The 14,782-nt window shown below is 49.4% G+C and overlaps 9 protein-coding genes across 9 annotated transcripts; 5 read left to right on the plus strand and 4 right to left on the minus strand.

Annotated features, from left to right (window-relative positions):
- Positions 1-308: 308 nt before the first annotated feature.
- Positions 309-1,229, minus strand: FVEG_13181 (hypothetical protein; the record flags this gene model as incomplete). Its single annotated transcript, XM_018902561.1, has 1 exon — positions 309-1,229. The coding sequence occupies one exon, from the start codon at positions 1,227-1,229 to the stop codon at positions 309-311; it is 921 nt and encodes a 306-aa protein (XP_018761327.1).
- A 1,093-nt stretch (positions 1,230-2,322) lies between these two features.
- FVEG_13180 (hypothetical protein) lies at positions 2,323-2,875 on the plus strand (the record flags this gene model as incomplete). Its single annotated transcript, XM_018902560.1, has 1 exon — positions 2,323-2,875. One exon carries the CDS (start codon positions 2,323-2,325, stop codon positions 2,740-2,742), a length of 420 nt encoding a protein of 139 aa, XP_018761326.1. The 3' UTR covers positions 2,743-2,875.
- FVEG_17461 (hypothetical protein) lies at positions 2,816-3,431 on the minus strand. The gene has a single exon (XM_018906714.1). The coding sequence runs from the start codon at positions 3,342-3,344 to the stop codon at positions 2,892-2,894; it is 453 nt and encodes a 150-aa protein (XP_018761325.1). The 5' UTR covers positions 3,345-3,431; the 3' UTR covers positions 2,816-2,891.
- Positions 3,432-6,422: 2,991 nt separating this feature from the next.
- FVEG_13179 (hypothetical protein) lies at positions 6,423-7,535 on the plus strand (the record flags this gene model as incomplete). Its single annotated transcript, XM_018902559.1, has 1 exon — positions 6,423-7,535. The coding sequence occupies one exon, from the start codon at positions 6,423-6,425 to the stop codon at positions 7,533-7,535; it is 1,113 nt and encodes a 370-aa protein (XP_018761324.1).
- A 326-nt stretch (positions 7,536-7,861) lies between these two features.
- On the plus strand, positions 7,862-8,476 carry FVEG_13178 (hypothetical protein; the record flags this gene model as incomplete). Its single annotated transcript, XM_018902558.1, has 1 exon — positions 7,862-8,476. One exon carries the CDS (start codon positions 7,862-7,864, stop codon positions 8,474-8,476), a length of 615 nt encoding a protein of 204 aa, XP_018761323.1.
- A 423-nt stretch (positions 8,477-8,899) lies between these two features.
- FVEG_13177 (hypothetical protein) lies at positions 8,900-9,567 on the plus strand (the record flags this gene model as incomplete). The annotated part of the gene is made up of 3 exons (XM_018902557.1): positions 8,900-9,001; positions 9,050-9,182; positions 9,230-9,567. The coding sequence occupies 3 exons, from the start codon at positions 8,900-8,902 to the stop codon at positions 9,565-9,567; spliced, it is 573 nt and encodes a 190-aa protein (XP_018761322.1).
- Positions 9,522-10,822, minus strand: FVEG_13176 (hypothetical protein). Its single transcript, XM_018902556.1, has 2 exons — positions 10,650-10,822; positions 9,522-10,600 (listed from the first exon to the last, which is right to left on the minus strand). Exons 1-2 carry the CDS (start codon positions 10,726-10,728, stop codon positions 9,825-9,827), a joined length of 855 nt encoding a protein of 284 aa, XP_018761321.1. The 5' UTR covers positions 10,729-10,822; the 3' UTR covers positions 9,522-9,824.
- A 1,081-nt stretch (positions 10,823-11,903) lies between these two features.
- Positions 11,904-12,842, plus strand: FVEG_13175 (hypothetical protein; the record flags this gene model as incomplete). The annotated part of the gene is made up of 1 exon (XM_018902555.1): positions 11,904-12,842. One exon carries the CDS (start codon positions 11,904-11,906, stop codon positions 12,840-12,842), a length of 939 nt encoding a protein of 312 aa, XP_018761320.1.
- A 288-nt stretch (positions 12,843-13,130) lies between these two features.
- Positions 13,131-14,522, minus strand: FVEG_13174 (hypothetical protein). Its single transcript, XM_018902554.1, has 2 exons — positions 13,864-14,522; positions 13,131-13,814 (listed from the first exon to the last, which is right to left on the minus strand). Exons 1-2 carry the CDS (start codon positions 14,128-14,130, stop codon positions 13,224-13,226), a joined length of 858 nt encoding a protein of 285 aa, XP_018761319.1. The 5' UTR covers positions 14,131-14,522; the 3' UTR covers positions 13,131-13,223.
- Between the last annotated feature and the right edge of the window lie 260 nt (positions 14,523-14,782).

The following is a 14,782-nucleotide window of genomic DNA, read 5'->3' on the forward strand; positions in this document are numbered from 1 at the left end:
GTGTTTTTGCTCAATTGCGCGCGCCGCATTGATCAGATCATTGCGTGGCGGGCGACCAACGCAGGGTTGTACTGGATGCCATATTCGGAAGCTGTTCGTGGCCAGAGCGGGGGCTGGTCATGAATTGGCTACAAGAGTAACGTCGCAGAACCGAGATTTATGAGGAAGAATATTTTCTTTTAATTAATTGAATCAAGACGCAGTTATGGTATTGTTTAGGTTACATACTCCTCGCGACAATATCGCGGAATAATTGGCTTTGCGCATCACGGTACTGGCCCGGTCCAGCCGAGCCGGCTGCGTGATATCTATGGCGGAAGCACAGCAACCGTGGAACGTGGAGGCGCAGGAAGCGAGCCCATGTCAACCTTGAAACGACTGGGTGCTGCTTCGCGTTTATACGATAATCCACTCATCACCCCATTGAGAAAGATCTGAGATTCGACAGGTGATGCCTCTGTTCGATGTCTTAGTACCTCCTCCAGTCTGATCTTACAGCGTTGTTCAGCCCAAGAAAACGGTGACCCTGAAGCAAGCTGAATGCCCAATTTAGCTGCTGCAACGCTGCTTGTCGCTGCTTGACAAAGGACCCTGTCTTGGATCTCGATGGGAAGATGGTTGAGTCGGCAAGGCTGGGGTGGTTCTGGAAGAAGTTCTGAGGTCCAGAGAAGCAGTTCGATAGCGGAACCAGAAGGATCGGTGTCGCCAAAGAGTGTCCCGGGTAGTGCGTACACTAGTTCGTCGTCTTGGAACTTGCAGCAGACGATTTGTTTGAGGGTCAGTATTGCGTATGTCGCAGTACCAGTTGTATCGCCGATCGTTGCGTAGGCTTTCCTATGTTCTCGTACCATCTCAAGGCCGCTTGGAATGTTCTGTGCAAACACAATCCAGCATGTACCAACTCGCACGATCGTTTCATCAGGGACATCCCATCGTGGCAAGTCTGCTACTCCGACATATGGCCCGCCGCGGCCACCAACATGCTCGAATCCCATCCTTTCCACTATAGTGAACTCTAGATCGAGAATCCAGATAATAGCGTATGCCAGCTTCATGAATGTGACATGGTTCATTTCTCTCCGCAGCAAATGGCGCCATGTATGACCAAAGTCGCGGAGGATGCGACCAAGGAATGCCTTCCGTCGATGGTCAACTTTAGGTTGAAGATCCCAGTACGGTCCTAGCGTAATCCCCTCCTCTGCGGTTGTTTCTTTCGGCAATTTCAGCATTTCAAAGTCGTCCAAAGTAAGTAGCCGATCTCTTGCCAGGCTGAGAGGTGCAGGGCAGAGCCGATCATGCTTGGTGGGAATAAGAACATCTTTGTCGAGGTCGAATGTCCAAACACTATTGAAAGCCGGGCCTCTTATGTCACCGAACGGATTTACAAAATCGTAGGCGTCCTCCCACTCGAGTTTAATTCCTTTTTCTAGGGCTCTTGAGATTTCATCTGAGACGGAGTTAGAGAATGTTTGCGTGACGAGATGGGTTGACGGACCTGGGCAATTGTCGCGGCCAATGAGAATGCGCGAAAATAGCTCTAGGAACGCGACGTCATCTGCCTTGAGCCTTTTTGACAAGCACCGGCGGAGGACGTTCCCTAAGGTAAAGGCTGGAATTATTCTATTTCTGCGGAAAGTCTAGTGTCGCAAACCTTTTAGTACATAGATGAGTACGAACAAGACTGACATCGTGATGGGTTGATGTAAGAGCGAGAATTGGCCGATCCATTTTCGGAGATTCGCGGAGCGGTTGACAAGGCCTATGCACGACAACACGAGGTTCGCGATGCATACCAAGACATGGCTTCTGTTTCCGTCTCTACAGATCCGGTTTTTACTCTTTTACGTCCTTCTAATTTTCGCATTGACTACAATAATATTGTTTGGTGAGATTCTGTACTTGTAATCCACACTGCGAAATTAAGGATGTGGCACGGACTTGGTCGCGTGAGAAGACGCGCTGTTTCACTTTGCTGACATCTCATCCTCAACCTCACCGCTGATAAAAATCAATCATCTGAATGACTACATGTTTTACACAAAAGACAGTCTCTTCAATTCCATACAAAACCCCTAACTGCAAGCCCTTCTGCCATCATCAGCCTCCAACGCCAATATGTCAACATCAGTCAAAGACCTCCTCCTGGTCCCCTCAGACGCCATGATTCTTCATGGGAAAATCCTAGGCGCAGACGTCACAGCAACAACATACCTCCTCAACTGCCCACCCGACTCTGATAGCTGTGACAGAAACGGCCAAACAATAACCTTAGGCCCCTGGGCCGAGAAAACACTCGCATGAAGCGCAGAACCAACAGGCATCATGGATGTAGTCATCACGGAGCAACAAGACGGTACGAAATGGTTTTACTCTCTCCACTGCGAGATGAACAGATCTGTTGCGCAGGAGTGTAACATGGTCAATAGACCGGCTAATGGACCGTCGACAATTGGACCCAAGACGTATAAGGGGGAGTCAGATTTGAGAGAAATTTATGGACCTACGTTTGAGTATGGGAGGGTTACACTTACTGCTGGGTTGGAGAAGCTAAAGAGTGAGTATCCGACTACGACTACAGCGACGAATGAAGCTGAGGCTACTGAATCCGTGTCTAAGGAGACTGGTAGTTCTAAAGCTAGTGCTGATGCACCAGCGGAGTCGAACGGCGGTTTTAGGGACCTGAAGCTTTCTTTTGCTGCGATATGCGCCGGACTGTTTGCTGCAATGGCATTATTGATATGAGCATCCATTGTCCCTGTCGAGGGAAAGGTGCGAGACAACTACAGTCACTGATACACGCGTGGCAGACGAGACACGTAATATGCAGGAGAATTATACTAGAAATTTGGATAATTCGAACTATTGAACAAGGAGATCTAATGTCAGAGCAGTCACCGATCACCGCTCCAAATAAGGCCGTTTTCATGAAGAGCAGGAATTGCATACCACTCAACCCATTCAGTACATTTCCAAAGCGGCTTTCGCTCTTCCCCATCAGTATAAAAAACATATTCAAAATCCCCAATCTTCTCCTTGAACGGTTCAACGCGGCCGTGGTTGCTCGGATTCGAAGCCTTTTGCTGCGGCGGAGTCGGCAGGGAAGCAAGAAGCGCATTCCATTTTCCCGGATGGCTGTCGGAACTAGTATAGCCCAGCAGTTGTTTAGAATAGAAACCCTCTAATTGAGCGGGATCAGATGACTCTCTACTCTCATAGCTCATCCCGTTTGTTGAAGTGACGTCCCCGGTGACATGGTACAGAGTACCAGAGCCGTCTTTGCTGGTCTCCACGCATATGGCGTGATGGAAGCGGCCGGGCGGCATGTGCGGATCTGGTAGGGCCATATGCGATTTGACTTTTAAACTGGATATTTATTGGGAGTCATGATGGTTGCGGTGAGGAGATGATGTCATGTCTGAGATATGAGAGTTGTGAAGATCAGACATCGGGGTTCCGCGGCACGGACCCACTAGTCTGGCTTCACCGAAAGACGGGTGGCCGAAGAGCGGATGGCCGGGTTCTGTATCACGAAACTACGGAGTACCGAGGCGCGCGTCTAATCAAATGGGCCTCGGCTTTGGAACCACCTCAATTGATTCGGACTAATGTACATAAGATCACTCTCTGACGTTTAGATCAATTTACGGGTGCCACTGGACGTGCTATGGCTCACCGACATCTGAGGAGCCGGTAAGGCCGCGGTGTTTGCGAGCAAAATTGAACTTGACATGCAACCACGGGACAAGGAAAGGGAAGCTTCTCTTTAACTGGCAGCGTATTCAAACCAGGCTGTACACTATGCGATGGAATGAGCCAGCCACTTGTGCATCAAATACGTCCACGGATTCAACATGTCGTTGCTTTCGGAGCATGCAAGTTCTCTGTACAAAGGAGCCAGGAAATTAAATTCGCGGATGGAATTACTTAGAGCCTTGTTCAGCTAAAAGGTGATGTTACCATGGTACTTTACAGGCATTGAGCTTACATCAGTCCTGGTCCTTGGGTTCAACGATCACGGAGTCAGACGAAGGAACCAAGTCTACAGCCGGTGACTTACATGATATCAATACGTGGTATAAATTGCCATAGATTAGGAATCGATGCGTCGGTACTCATGATATCTGAGTCTCACTCACCGCCTGCGAAACCTTTCAAAGAGATGGCCTCATTCACCAACGTTACAACGTAACATTTCGCTTCGGATACTCACAAGATCGACGAGTGATGTACTGATCGACCAAAGATCCATAGTTATCTAATCTTTCCGAAGTCTCATCCGCGATCCACGGATTTCTCGGCCTCCGGATATGACTCTTGGTGTTGAGGCGCATTACATTCGGCATTCCCGAAAAACCCATTTTAGTGGAGTCGAGGCAGTGTACCGGAAAAGCGGCTCAGGGGATTCACGATTAGCGAGGCCAAGACGAAGCTTATAGCACAATTTGATAGGGCTACTTACGGGGTGATACATGTGATTGGGACTTTGGTTCTCTTCATGGTGGGTTGTAATGCCAAGATGATAGGAGGTTGAAGAGCTGGGTAACTAGAGGCAGAACACACTTTTGCCAAGGCCGAGTTATCCTGAAGATCTCCTTTTCTGTAGTCCCCTTCTGTGTAAGGTGTTATTCGGCGTTCGAGGAGAAAGTTCCATTGTGATCTTTTGAGGGGTCAGCTCCGGTGAGTGCTCTACAACCCTGGGCTCCCTAACAAGGGCGACGTAAGCCGCCGTTTACAAATTCAGGCTAATCAACAACCTCCTGAACGAAACGACAAATGATACTGCTGGTTGAGCTCTTTTCAATTGGCTCACCTCGTGGTATTAACGTTATACAGCCATTCCACATTCCCGTGAGCCGTACTCCGCCACGAAACAAAACGCCCAAATGCCTGTTTCTCAAGACTATCCTCCCCTTGGTTAGCGACCAAACTCAAAAGCATAACTTGTGATTACCAAAAGTTCCAAAGCTGAAGTGGAGCCCGGCCGTAGATATCTTATACGGGATAATGTTTATGGTTGTCTGTAGGCTTGTACATACGCTTAAACACCATTAATCCGAAGAGAGAAATTGTCCCAGACAGTTTTGAGAGCTTTGAGTATGGAGAATATAGCGTTGTGGCCGTTCCGAGCCAAGCGTTCCGAGTTCCGGAGTGGTTCCGAAAGTGCGGAACGGGTGCAGCAGATCATGATACTCCCTTTGATTCTTGGCAGTATCAGCCCTTAAACGACGTTGACGACTTGTTTCGTCAATCTCGTAGTGTCAGAATGTTTTAGAATAGTTCCGCTAGTCACATATCAACCTCATCACGGATATCTTTCCCAATCAGGCTCGCCGTGAAGCAACGCCTCATAATTCCAGTGTGATTCCAGCATCAAATGACAATTAGAGGTTCTCAAACCTGCGCAGCCCCTGGGAGCCGCGCAATTCATCGCGATCTCTGTCCCTCTAATTCAGCCTTATCGGCTCTTGAGTGCCGAAAACGTGCATGCCAAGATGCGCCGTTTCAGGTGAATTGGGAGGCACTGTCAAATATGCATGATTATTGCTTCTAAACAGAACCTACGCCTACTAAACAATCATTGAGGCTTACGCAGTTATTGACTTCTCTCGGTATGACACAGACAGTTCCAGATGCTGTGAGACCCACGTTTCAGCCCGACATCGTGTGCATGATTGGCTACACCGTAAAAACAGGGATTGATGCCCTGCTAGCGCGTAGACTGCGCCTCTTGGCGGGTGGAGAACTGCGACATGTTAATATTTCCCCGTACCAAGGGCACCATCCAACGGCATCAAAATTCTCTCGCTTTCCCTGCCTTTGCTTTGTTTTTCGACCCAAGCTTTCTCGTAACTACCAAGAAAAGGAACAAATCATGACTACATCGTCGGACCAGCTCGTAATTCTGCCCAAGAAGGTCAAATGGCAGCGTGCCTCTAGACCAAAAGTTCGCACTGGCTGCTTAACATGGTATGTCCCTACGCCGTATGCTTGATTGACGAATCAGAGACTAATATCTATATAGCAAGTACGTATTTGTGTTTTAATTGGGTACTGAGTCGGTTCTAATCACTGTGAGTCGTAGAGTCAGGCACTTGAAGTGCGATGAGGAGAAGCCGACGTGTCGCCGCTGTCGCGATGGCCGTGTTAAATGCGACGGCTACGCTACGCCCAACAAGAACCAGATTCAGCAGCGCGCTTCACTGCCCGTCGCTGGATACACCATCTCGTCTCTCAACCCCCGTATAGCCGAGTCATCCATTGAGAACTGCTATTTTCACCACTTTCACCACTGGACCTCCTCTCAACTCACCTGCGCGCCTGGCTCATCAAACTTTTACATCAACTATGTCCTCCCTCTTGCGCACTCGTGCGAACCTATTAGACACGCCATCATCGCTGTTGGTGCTGCGCATAGGTTCTACATGGCCGGTCAAGAGACGTGTTCTCCGCTGCAGCAGCTGAAAAGCTTGGCTATGCAGCAGTACAACAAGTCCATCCAGCGTATAATACCCCACATGTCCATGGAGTCTGCCTTTGATCTGCAATGTACTCTTGTGTGCTGTTTGTTATTCGTTGCTTTCGAGGGCATCACTGGTCGATATGCCGAGTCGATCCGACATATCCGCGCCGGAACGAAACTGCTCTCGTCGCCTCTTCTGATCAACGGTGCGAAGGAGCAGAAGATGACGAGGAAGCTTACAGAGGTGTTTGCAAACCTAGGCGTTGAGGCATCGATGTTTATGGAGGACACCATCATTCCGGATATCCACTCTGGCTGTCTTGATGTTCTGCAGAGCGGTGATATCTCGGACCAGCCATTCCAGGACCTCGATGAAGCAGCGAGTTACCTGCGCAGACTCGACGTCGAGACGGTCGACATTATTGCGCAAACGCCATATTCATGTTCCATGAACGACGACGGTCAGATCGACGTGTTTACCCTCGACGCACCCCAGAAGGAGGAACTGGAAAGGAAATGGGCCGAGATGGATGCCAAGTTCGAGGTCTGGAACTCGCGATTCGAATTGACAAAGAAACACATCGCTACATGGGAGTACCAAGACCTAGCATCCCCGCAACTCACATACCTCAACATGCAGCAAACCTTTTGGCGAATGGGCATGTCCTGCGGTCCCGAAGACCTCTCTGAACCAACCCCCGACACCGCCGAGGCATTCCTCAACGCCGCCGAGATCTTCGCCCAGCGGCTCATAACACCCGGCCAACCGAGCTTCTCCCTCGACGGCGATCTAGTCTCTGGCTTGTCAGTGGTGGTATGGTCGTGCACTGAGGGACCGCATCGTGATAGAGCGCTGGATCTGCTGCGGAGGTTGAATAGACGCGAGGGGATCTGGGATAGCAAGGAGATTGTGCAGATGCACGAGGCTGCGCTGGCGATGGACGATCCGAAGTTATGGTATAACATGGAGATTCCGGGTGGTGTGCCCGGGTTTGTAGCTGAGTTGGCCAAGATTTCGCCGAGGTTTGGGTTGCATCGCTCGGGGCTGTTGATACCGGATTTTGATCGTATTTAAGTACGGCATTTTTTGGTGGGCGATTGATGGGTTTGAGTAATATCGTCTTGCGCGCGATAGTCATGGCTCGAATAAGAATAAACATCATCATTACGTTACTTGCAGAATGCTGAGTCTTGGCTGTGAGAAATTAATCTGTTGTGATGCTTATCTTCCGATTCCCGGTGTAATCTTGTCCGGTCATGCCACTACGTCATTAGCCTGAGTAAGATACAAATGCCCGCCCCTCTCCAACGCCTCATCTACACACACCTCTTTGCTACAACAAACAAGATTGACGCTTGCAAGCCAGTAGCTAAATAGCCCATTTATTTTAATCAATCAACATGTCCCAACTCGAGCGCTCCCTCAAAGCGACCAGCGTCTCAGAGACGCTAAGTACATACAATGAATGGGCAAACACCTACAACCAAGACGTCGAAAAAGAAGAATACGTCGCTCCCCTCCTCGCATCCCAGGATCTACTCACCCATCTCAACACTCAAATCTCCTCCGCTAAGATTCTCGACGCCGGCTGCGGAACAGGTCTCGTCGGCAAAGCCCTGACCGACCTCGGCGCCTCAAACATCCACGGCATAGATCTAAGCCCCGGTATGTTAGAAGTAGCCAACAGAACAGGCGTTTACAAATCACTCAACGTCGCGAATCTCGCTGAAAAGCTTGATATTCCTTCACAGAGCTATGATGCGGTTATTTGTGTCGGGACTATGACGGAGGGACATGTTGGACCTGAGGCATTTGATGAGTTTGTGAGAGTTACTAAAGCTGGGGGCGTTATTGTTTCGACGATTCGAGAGTCGGTTTGGCAGGTGAAGGGGTATGAGGATAAGGTTAATGGGCTTGAGGAGCAGGGCAGGGTTAAGATTGTGGGGAGGAAGAGGGAGCATCAGAGGATTGGGGCTGGTGTTTATGCGTATTTTGTTGTTTTACAGGTTTGCTGATGAGTTTGTCTTGGGTTGTTACTCTGACGCTGCTGATAATTCATTACTAAGATACGCTTCAACGCGAACCCAGCTAATCTGCCTTATGACTCTTCGCTGGTGCATAAGGGAGAATGCGAAAAGGATGATATGCACATGGTTCAAAACGGCTAATCGGCTCTCAGACACGCTTGGCCAAACAACCATTGGCCATTTTTATCCAAAAATACACCATGAATCCTTCGGCGAAGGCACAGAGAAACTAAGCTTCGATTCGTGAACCTCATTCGCTGGGTTTTATTCATCCCCTGCCTGTAATTTCCAGACCCATTCTTCAACCAATCAGCGTCTCTATCGGCTAAGTTCAATCAGGGGCATCAATGCCTTACTTAAATCCACGATATTCGCTCTGACAATTGCCCGTAAAATACCAGTATCGACAAAATGACTCGTCTATCTAACGTGTTAATGCTTCTTAGCGTCGTGGGCAGCTTTGCGGCTGCTCAATATGATCAGGAGAAGCAGAACAAGGATGCCACCTGCAACGTGAGTTAGCTCTACAACCTGAGAATATTAGTGCTGATAATAGTGCAGAATAATTGTTTCTTCAAGTACTTTACCAATAAATGCAACGCCGATAACCCGGCGTGTGTCTGTACCCTCAAAGACATGCGCGAGAAGTTCTTCTGCTGCATCGCTGACAATTGTGCTGAGAACGTTCTACCAGGTAATGCATCCCCATCAATTGACCAAACTGTCACTAATTTGGCACAGAACAAATTGAGAGATCTTCGAATGATTGCGATGCTCACGGCATTCCTTTCACTTTCGACGCTGAAGCTGTTTGTGGAATTAAATTGCCTGTTTCGTCTGAGACAGTCTCTGTTTCGGTGACTACCTCGGAAGCTACTACTGTTTCCAAGGCAAAGGCCACTGAGGCTGTAACTACGACTGAGGAGACAACATCGGCGATGGCCACGGTTGCGGCTACTGAGAGTTCGGTGGCGAGTCAGACTACTTCCGCGGCTGCGGCTACTGTCACGGATAATAGCGCTTCGAGAGCGAAGGGTATGGTTGCGGCGGCTGCTGTTGCGCTTGGTGTATTTATTTAATATCTTGCTATATCCGAATTAAATTGATTGAGGCTCATCGCGGAATTAGATCGATGTCAATTTCCTGGATAACCGATAGGCGATCTTCCGAGGCATGAAACGACATGACCATCAAAGATCACCAATTCAGATGAGCCAAGGTTTTATACAACGAATCTATGTGTACTTGGTTCAAGATATGTACATGAATGGAACAATGACTAGAAACCCTCTATTTCTAGAGCATAAGAAGCCATGAACTAACAAAATGCTCCGGCCTAAGGCTCCGTTGGCTGAGGCTGAGCCGCAAGCTCAACTGGTGTAAGATTAAGCCCATTCGATCCCAAAATAAGCCCATATCCAGAAGACCCAGCGCTCTCAAGATAGAAATAAGGATACAACCCCCTAGCATCACAAGTGATCTCCGGATTGTAATAACAAAACTTGCCCTGGACCGAACAATCCAGCTGTCCCTCTGCACCGAGCTCACAATCTATAGGCACATAGCGAGCATCCGCCTCGTCAGCGGGCGGGCAACCAACGATGTCGCCGTATTGTTGGCCCGTTCGGAAGAACGCGCACATGAGCTGGTTTCCGTTGACGAGCTTGCCGCGGGAGTTGACGACGAATGTGCCGGTTGTGTAGTCGCTGGAGGGGTTGTTGAAGTAGACTGAGCCGCCGGGCTGGATACGGACTTTGAGGGGGCCGGTGGCGGATACGCCTTGGTTGGGGTAGATGTTGAATTGGGTTGAGTCGGGGAGCTCGGCGGTGGTGGTTGTAGCAGCTTCCGTGGTTGTAGCCTCTTCGGTGGTAGTGGCTGCTTCAGTAGTAGTAGTGACTTCTTCGGTGGTTGTCGTGGCTGCTTCAGTGGTGAGGGTTGTCACATCACTAGTCGCAGTCAAGAGAGTCGTCAGATCGGAGGTCAACGTCGCGTCCAGGGTCGCAGTCGTGGCGGTCTCAGTCTCAGTTTCGGCAGCTGTCACGGCAGTAGACTCCGTGCTTCTGGCCAAAGTGGTGGAATCGACAGTAACGCTTGTCTCCGAGCTCACAGCCACTGTACCATTTTCGTCAATTAAATTCACGCGCCGAAGCGATCGACTTACACGAGGTTGTAACAGGCTTACAAGGCCCCGCAGACACAGCGACCAGGCCAAAGGCCAGCAAAACCTTTGCAGAAATCATGTTTAACGAGCGACTGAAAGAGCGAAAATGGTCGGTGAAGAAAGAATAAATCACAGAGGGGATTACTCTGGTTTTATCGTTATGCTTATCGCAGTGGTTAATTTCCGAGGAGTCAATAGTTTGGTGTCCAGCGCCGCACTAACGTCGATGGTTTCTCTAACGGGCTTAAGCTTAAGAGTGACTAACTGCAAAGGTGTTTTTTTGGCGCCTGTCAGGCCTAATTTTGGGAACAAGAACAGGGAATCAGCCAATTGGAATGTTTCGAGATGCACCATTGCTGTAGGTCATAGGGGATGCCAAGACGAGAATTGATGTGAACATCCATTAGAACACGAGGCGGCGAACACTGATCCTTTGCTTTTTACATCCAGAACACTACGGGCTGGCACGATCGCATCTCAACTGCTTTAGATCAATGGGCTATCGGATGCGAAGCCCGGTCGCTGGTTGTATCTGTAGACAAGGCGTCTCCGGCTTAATTGGATACGGGTTTGGGGGCACGGTCGGGATATTTTTCATTGCTATTTAATTAGATCGACTCTGCTCGAATTTAGAGGAAACGGTTTAAATGTTCCGCTTGACTTGATGCACTGAACATAGATAGATGGTGTTGAAGTACGTTCTGGAAGTGAACAGACTTTCCAGCAGGCAGCAAGAAAGACCAAAACTTGCCAGTGGAACTAGGACACTCAGGTTGGTGTTCGTTTGGACATGCGTCACAGGGAATAATGGGCCAGCTGCGCTGGCACTGGCATCTGAGGCAACCAGGCAGCATCTCACTCATCCATGTACTCCTCTCATCGAGCCTCTTCTGAAACTCGGATTCGTCTTTAACATCTCATAACCCTTCTCCTTCACAGCGTCGTCTTGATCTCATCTATCATCAACCTCATCCACATCTCAAGTCTCTGAGGTCTATCACCAAACTCTCATCCTTGTCATCTCGACCGCAGAACTACGAGACTTCATACTCACCAGAGCCTTCACTATCCTCCATCTACTTGGTATGTCTCATCAACCTCAACAAGTCTTCCCATCTGACGATGTGACAGTATACTCTACCCAATACCCAACGCACGCCTAAACCCACTACACCAGGACCAAGTAGCCCTCGTGTTTATTCCCTGCAGTCAATCCTTCGAAACTCAAAACACTCACCAGGGCCCATCATCAAGATGGATGAAGAAGCAGAGCACTACGACTTTATGTGCCCAGGATGGGTCACTCATATGGGTGAGATGTTGCATAGAGATATATCGCATGTCGTTGCTCAGATGCGAGCAAACGGTGGTGTGATGCCAGAGTTTGAACTTCCGCCTCGAAGAGCAGGGCATTGTTACGGTCATGACCTCTTTTTCCCCTTAGACATCCTTCCTCAGGCCGATACTGAAGAAGTAGCTGTCAATTCTCTGGAGGATGAAGGAAACACTGTTGTCAAGGCCGAGCCTGGGTCGCCGGATACCCTGGCTGCATCCGAGTCACCTCGATCGCCATGTCTTCATGACATCCCTCCCTTTCGACGCTCGCAAACCCCCTCTCCAGTGAATATTGAAGAGGCAGACGTCGACCCTCTTGAGAATGAAGCAACCGCCACTGTAAAGCCAGAGCCTTCTCCAGAAACTGACGACGATGTCGTAGAGGTACCGCACTCACCAGGCTCACCCTCCCTCTACGACATCCCCCGCTTCTACGCCGCACCTGACATGTCCCCTCCCCAACCAGACATGGAACGACCCATCCCGTCCCGCCCTCCCTCCCCACGAACCAGTCCCCAGCGAAACACCCTCGGAGGACGCATCAACGGCCGTAGCATCCGTCGCAATCTCCAATTCTTCATCAACCGCGGTAACCAGCGCCGTGCTATTAGTCACGCTCAGATGCTCCGTCGGCGCCGAATGCAAGAGGAGCGATTTGGGCTGCGAGAGTACCGACGCCATGTTGATGGGCTTCAGCGTCAGCATGAGCAGCGCCTGCGAGATGGGGAGAATGCGCCGTGCAATAGCATGCCTGTTTCGCGCCGACGTCGGTTCCATTGTGCGCCGCGGTTTGTGGAGAGATTCAGGGTGAGAGAGGAGGAGTATAGTGGTCGTCTGAGCCCTTATGACTTTTACTAAGTCATATGGAGCGTGTTGATTGGTTGGTGATGTCCACCATTACCCTTTACGGAAAGGCGTACAGTCACGACGAAAAGTGAGCATGAGCCTCACGAAATGGAGAATGATTTGAGAGATTGGTAGAGAATCCATTTGACATTGGGGTAAGTATACTATATTTCTGATTGCTTTTGTAGGGTAAAGGATGGTTGAGCATTGAGGACTTGGTGTTGGTCAGATGAGGCTGTACTGGTTTGGCACTATGAACGTTACAGGAATGACATGTCTTTATGAGAAACGACCGATGAGTCACGAGATAATGCTTTGATAGCCTGAATGAGACTAAATTAATTGCTTTTTAAATTGACTGCTATGCAACGCGATGCGACACTTTTTCACAACCTATAAACGGTTGGCAATCTCCTCCAACAGCTGCAGCTCCTCCTGCATGAGGAACAAATTCTGCGGCAGCACCAAGTTCCCGCCGGGCTTCATGATAATCTCCCTCCCATCATGCCTCTCATGCCTCTCTGAATCACTATCCTCCGTCACCCTCCCCTTCTCCTCATCAACACTCTCCCTCTTCCCCTCCGTTTTAACCCCCCTCAAGTCCTCCGGCGTCCACCAATAAACCGGATACGCGCGCTGAATGTTATTAACCAACAGCGCAACGCCAAACATGATAGTGCAGTTGAATAATACTACGGGGATAAAGAACCAGCCGAGATCGAGGAGGCGGTTGTCGACTACGGCGAGGAGACCGGTTGCGCCGGCCGGGGGATGGATGGTTTTTGTTAGGGCCATTATGGACGTTACGGTCGCGCAGGATATGGCGCCGCCGAGCCATTGGATGGAGTGGAAGTTTGAGCTGAGGAGGAAGAGTTTGCCGATGCTGACGCCTATTGTTGCGGCGATGAGTTGGCCGCCGAAGAAGTTTCGTGGTTGGGCGAGGGGAGATTCGATAGCGTAGAATTCGAGAACAGCGCCGGCGCCCTACATCATTAGCCAACATTCATCAAACTCGTTGTAGACAACAACTTACAAAGGATCCAACAATAATTGGGGCGCCTCGTTCAACGAAAGAGGGAATGCGCTCAGATGCCAATTCAATTACTGAGAGTGCGATGAATATTCCGATGAATGCCCATATCACTGGCAAGATTGACCCAATGCTCTTTGGTTTATCGCGTCGGTATCCAAAGATGTATGCGATAGGATACGGAATATGTTGCCATGGCGGTGATGGTATAAATGGATTGAGGTATCGATCGATATCGAAAGTCCATGATGTCGGGTTAAGACGCGCCATGAGATCTGACTGATCTGAGATGAAAATCCGGGGTAATCAGGTGATATTTTGCGAAACGCGCCTCAAAATGATGAAAGAAGGAGAATTGAGATGAGAGCACGAATTATGACGTAAATTAGTAACGATGGCGTTTGTTTGTCCAAACTCTGTTAATGAATGTCTGACGATACCCTCAGCCCCAAAAAAAGAGCAGATCCAACGCTCCTTATACCAGTGTCCCAAGCCGCGGAGATGCACCCACCAAAAAGAACACCATAGGCTTCCATGATGCCGAAAAATGCCAGTAAAAACCTGTGCAAAACCGAGTGAGTAATACGTGACCAGGCCGTTTGAGCCGGGCTCGCTTTGTTATTGGCATCTTTTCGAGACGATTTCGTAACAGAAATTCAGAAGCACGGGTATTTATGGGGCCTTTCCCCGTAGTTTCCTATTCTGGTTGGATGACTCTGCTCACGGGGTTTGTTCGGTGTTGGAGGCTCCGAAATTATGACATAATGAGAATTTGGGGCTGGTATTATTTATCCAAGGCATTGCCGAGGGGAGAATTTGATGAAATATCCGATCATTGTGGATATACGATGGACACAGTGATGATGCTTGGGATCTACTCCGTATTGAATTGAGGCAAGTAGAGGATGTTTGGGAGGAGACA

The sequence above is a fragment of the Fusarium verticillioides genome, chromosome 6, assembly GCF_000149555.1.
Source record: "Fusarium verticillioides 7600 chromosome 6, whole genome shotgun sequence".
NCBI classification, from domain to species: Eukaryota; Fungi; Ascomycota; class Sordariomycetes; order Hypocreales; family Nectriaceae; genus Fusarium; species Fusarium verticillioides.

What these genes read in the sequence shown, in the direction of transcription:
- FVEG_17461 (XM_018906714.1), bottom strand. Translation starts at nt 3,344, where the DNA reads ATGGCCCTACCAGATCCGCACATGCCGCCCGGCCGCTTCCATCACGCC.
- FVEG_13176 (XM_018902556.1), bottom strand. Translation starts at nt 10,728, where the DNA reads ATGATTTCTGCAAAGGTTTTGCTGGCCTTTGGCCTGGTCGCTGTGTCT. An exon ending in TAAGCCTGTTACAACCTCGT is followed by an intron (nt 10,601 to 10,649) that starts GTAAGTCGATCG and finishes AAAATGGTACAG; the next exon opens with TGGCTGTGAGCTCGGAGACA.
- FVEG_13174 (XM_018902554.1), bottom strand. Translation starts at nt 14,130, where the DNA reads ATGGCGCGTCTTAACCCGACATCATGGACTTTCGATATCGATCGATAC. An exon ending in CAATTATTGTTGGATCCTTT is followed by an intron (nt 13,815 to 13,863) that starts GTAAGTTGTTGT and finishes CTAATGATGTAG; the next exon opens with GGCGCCGGCGCTGTTCTCGA.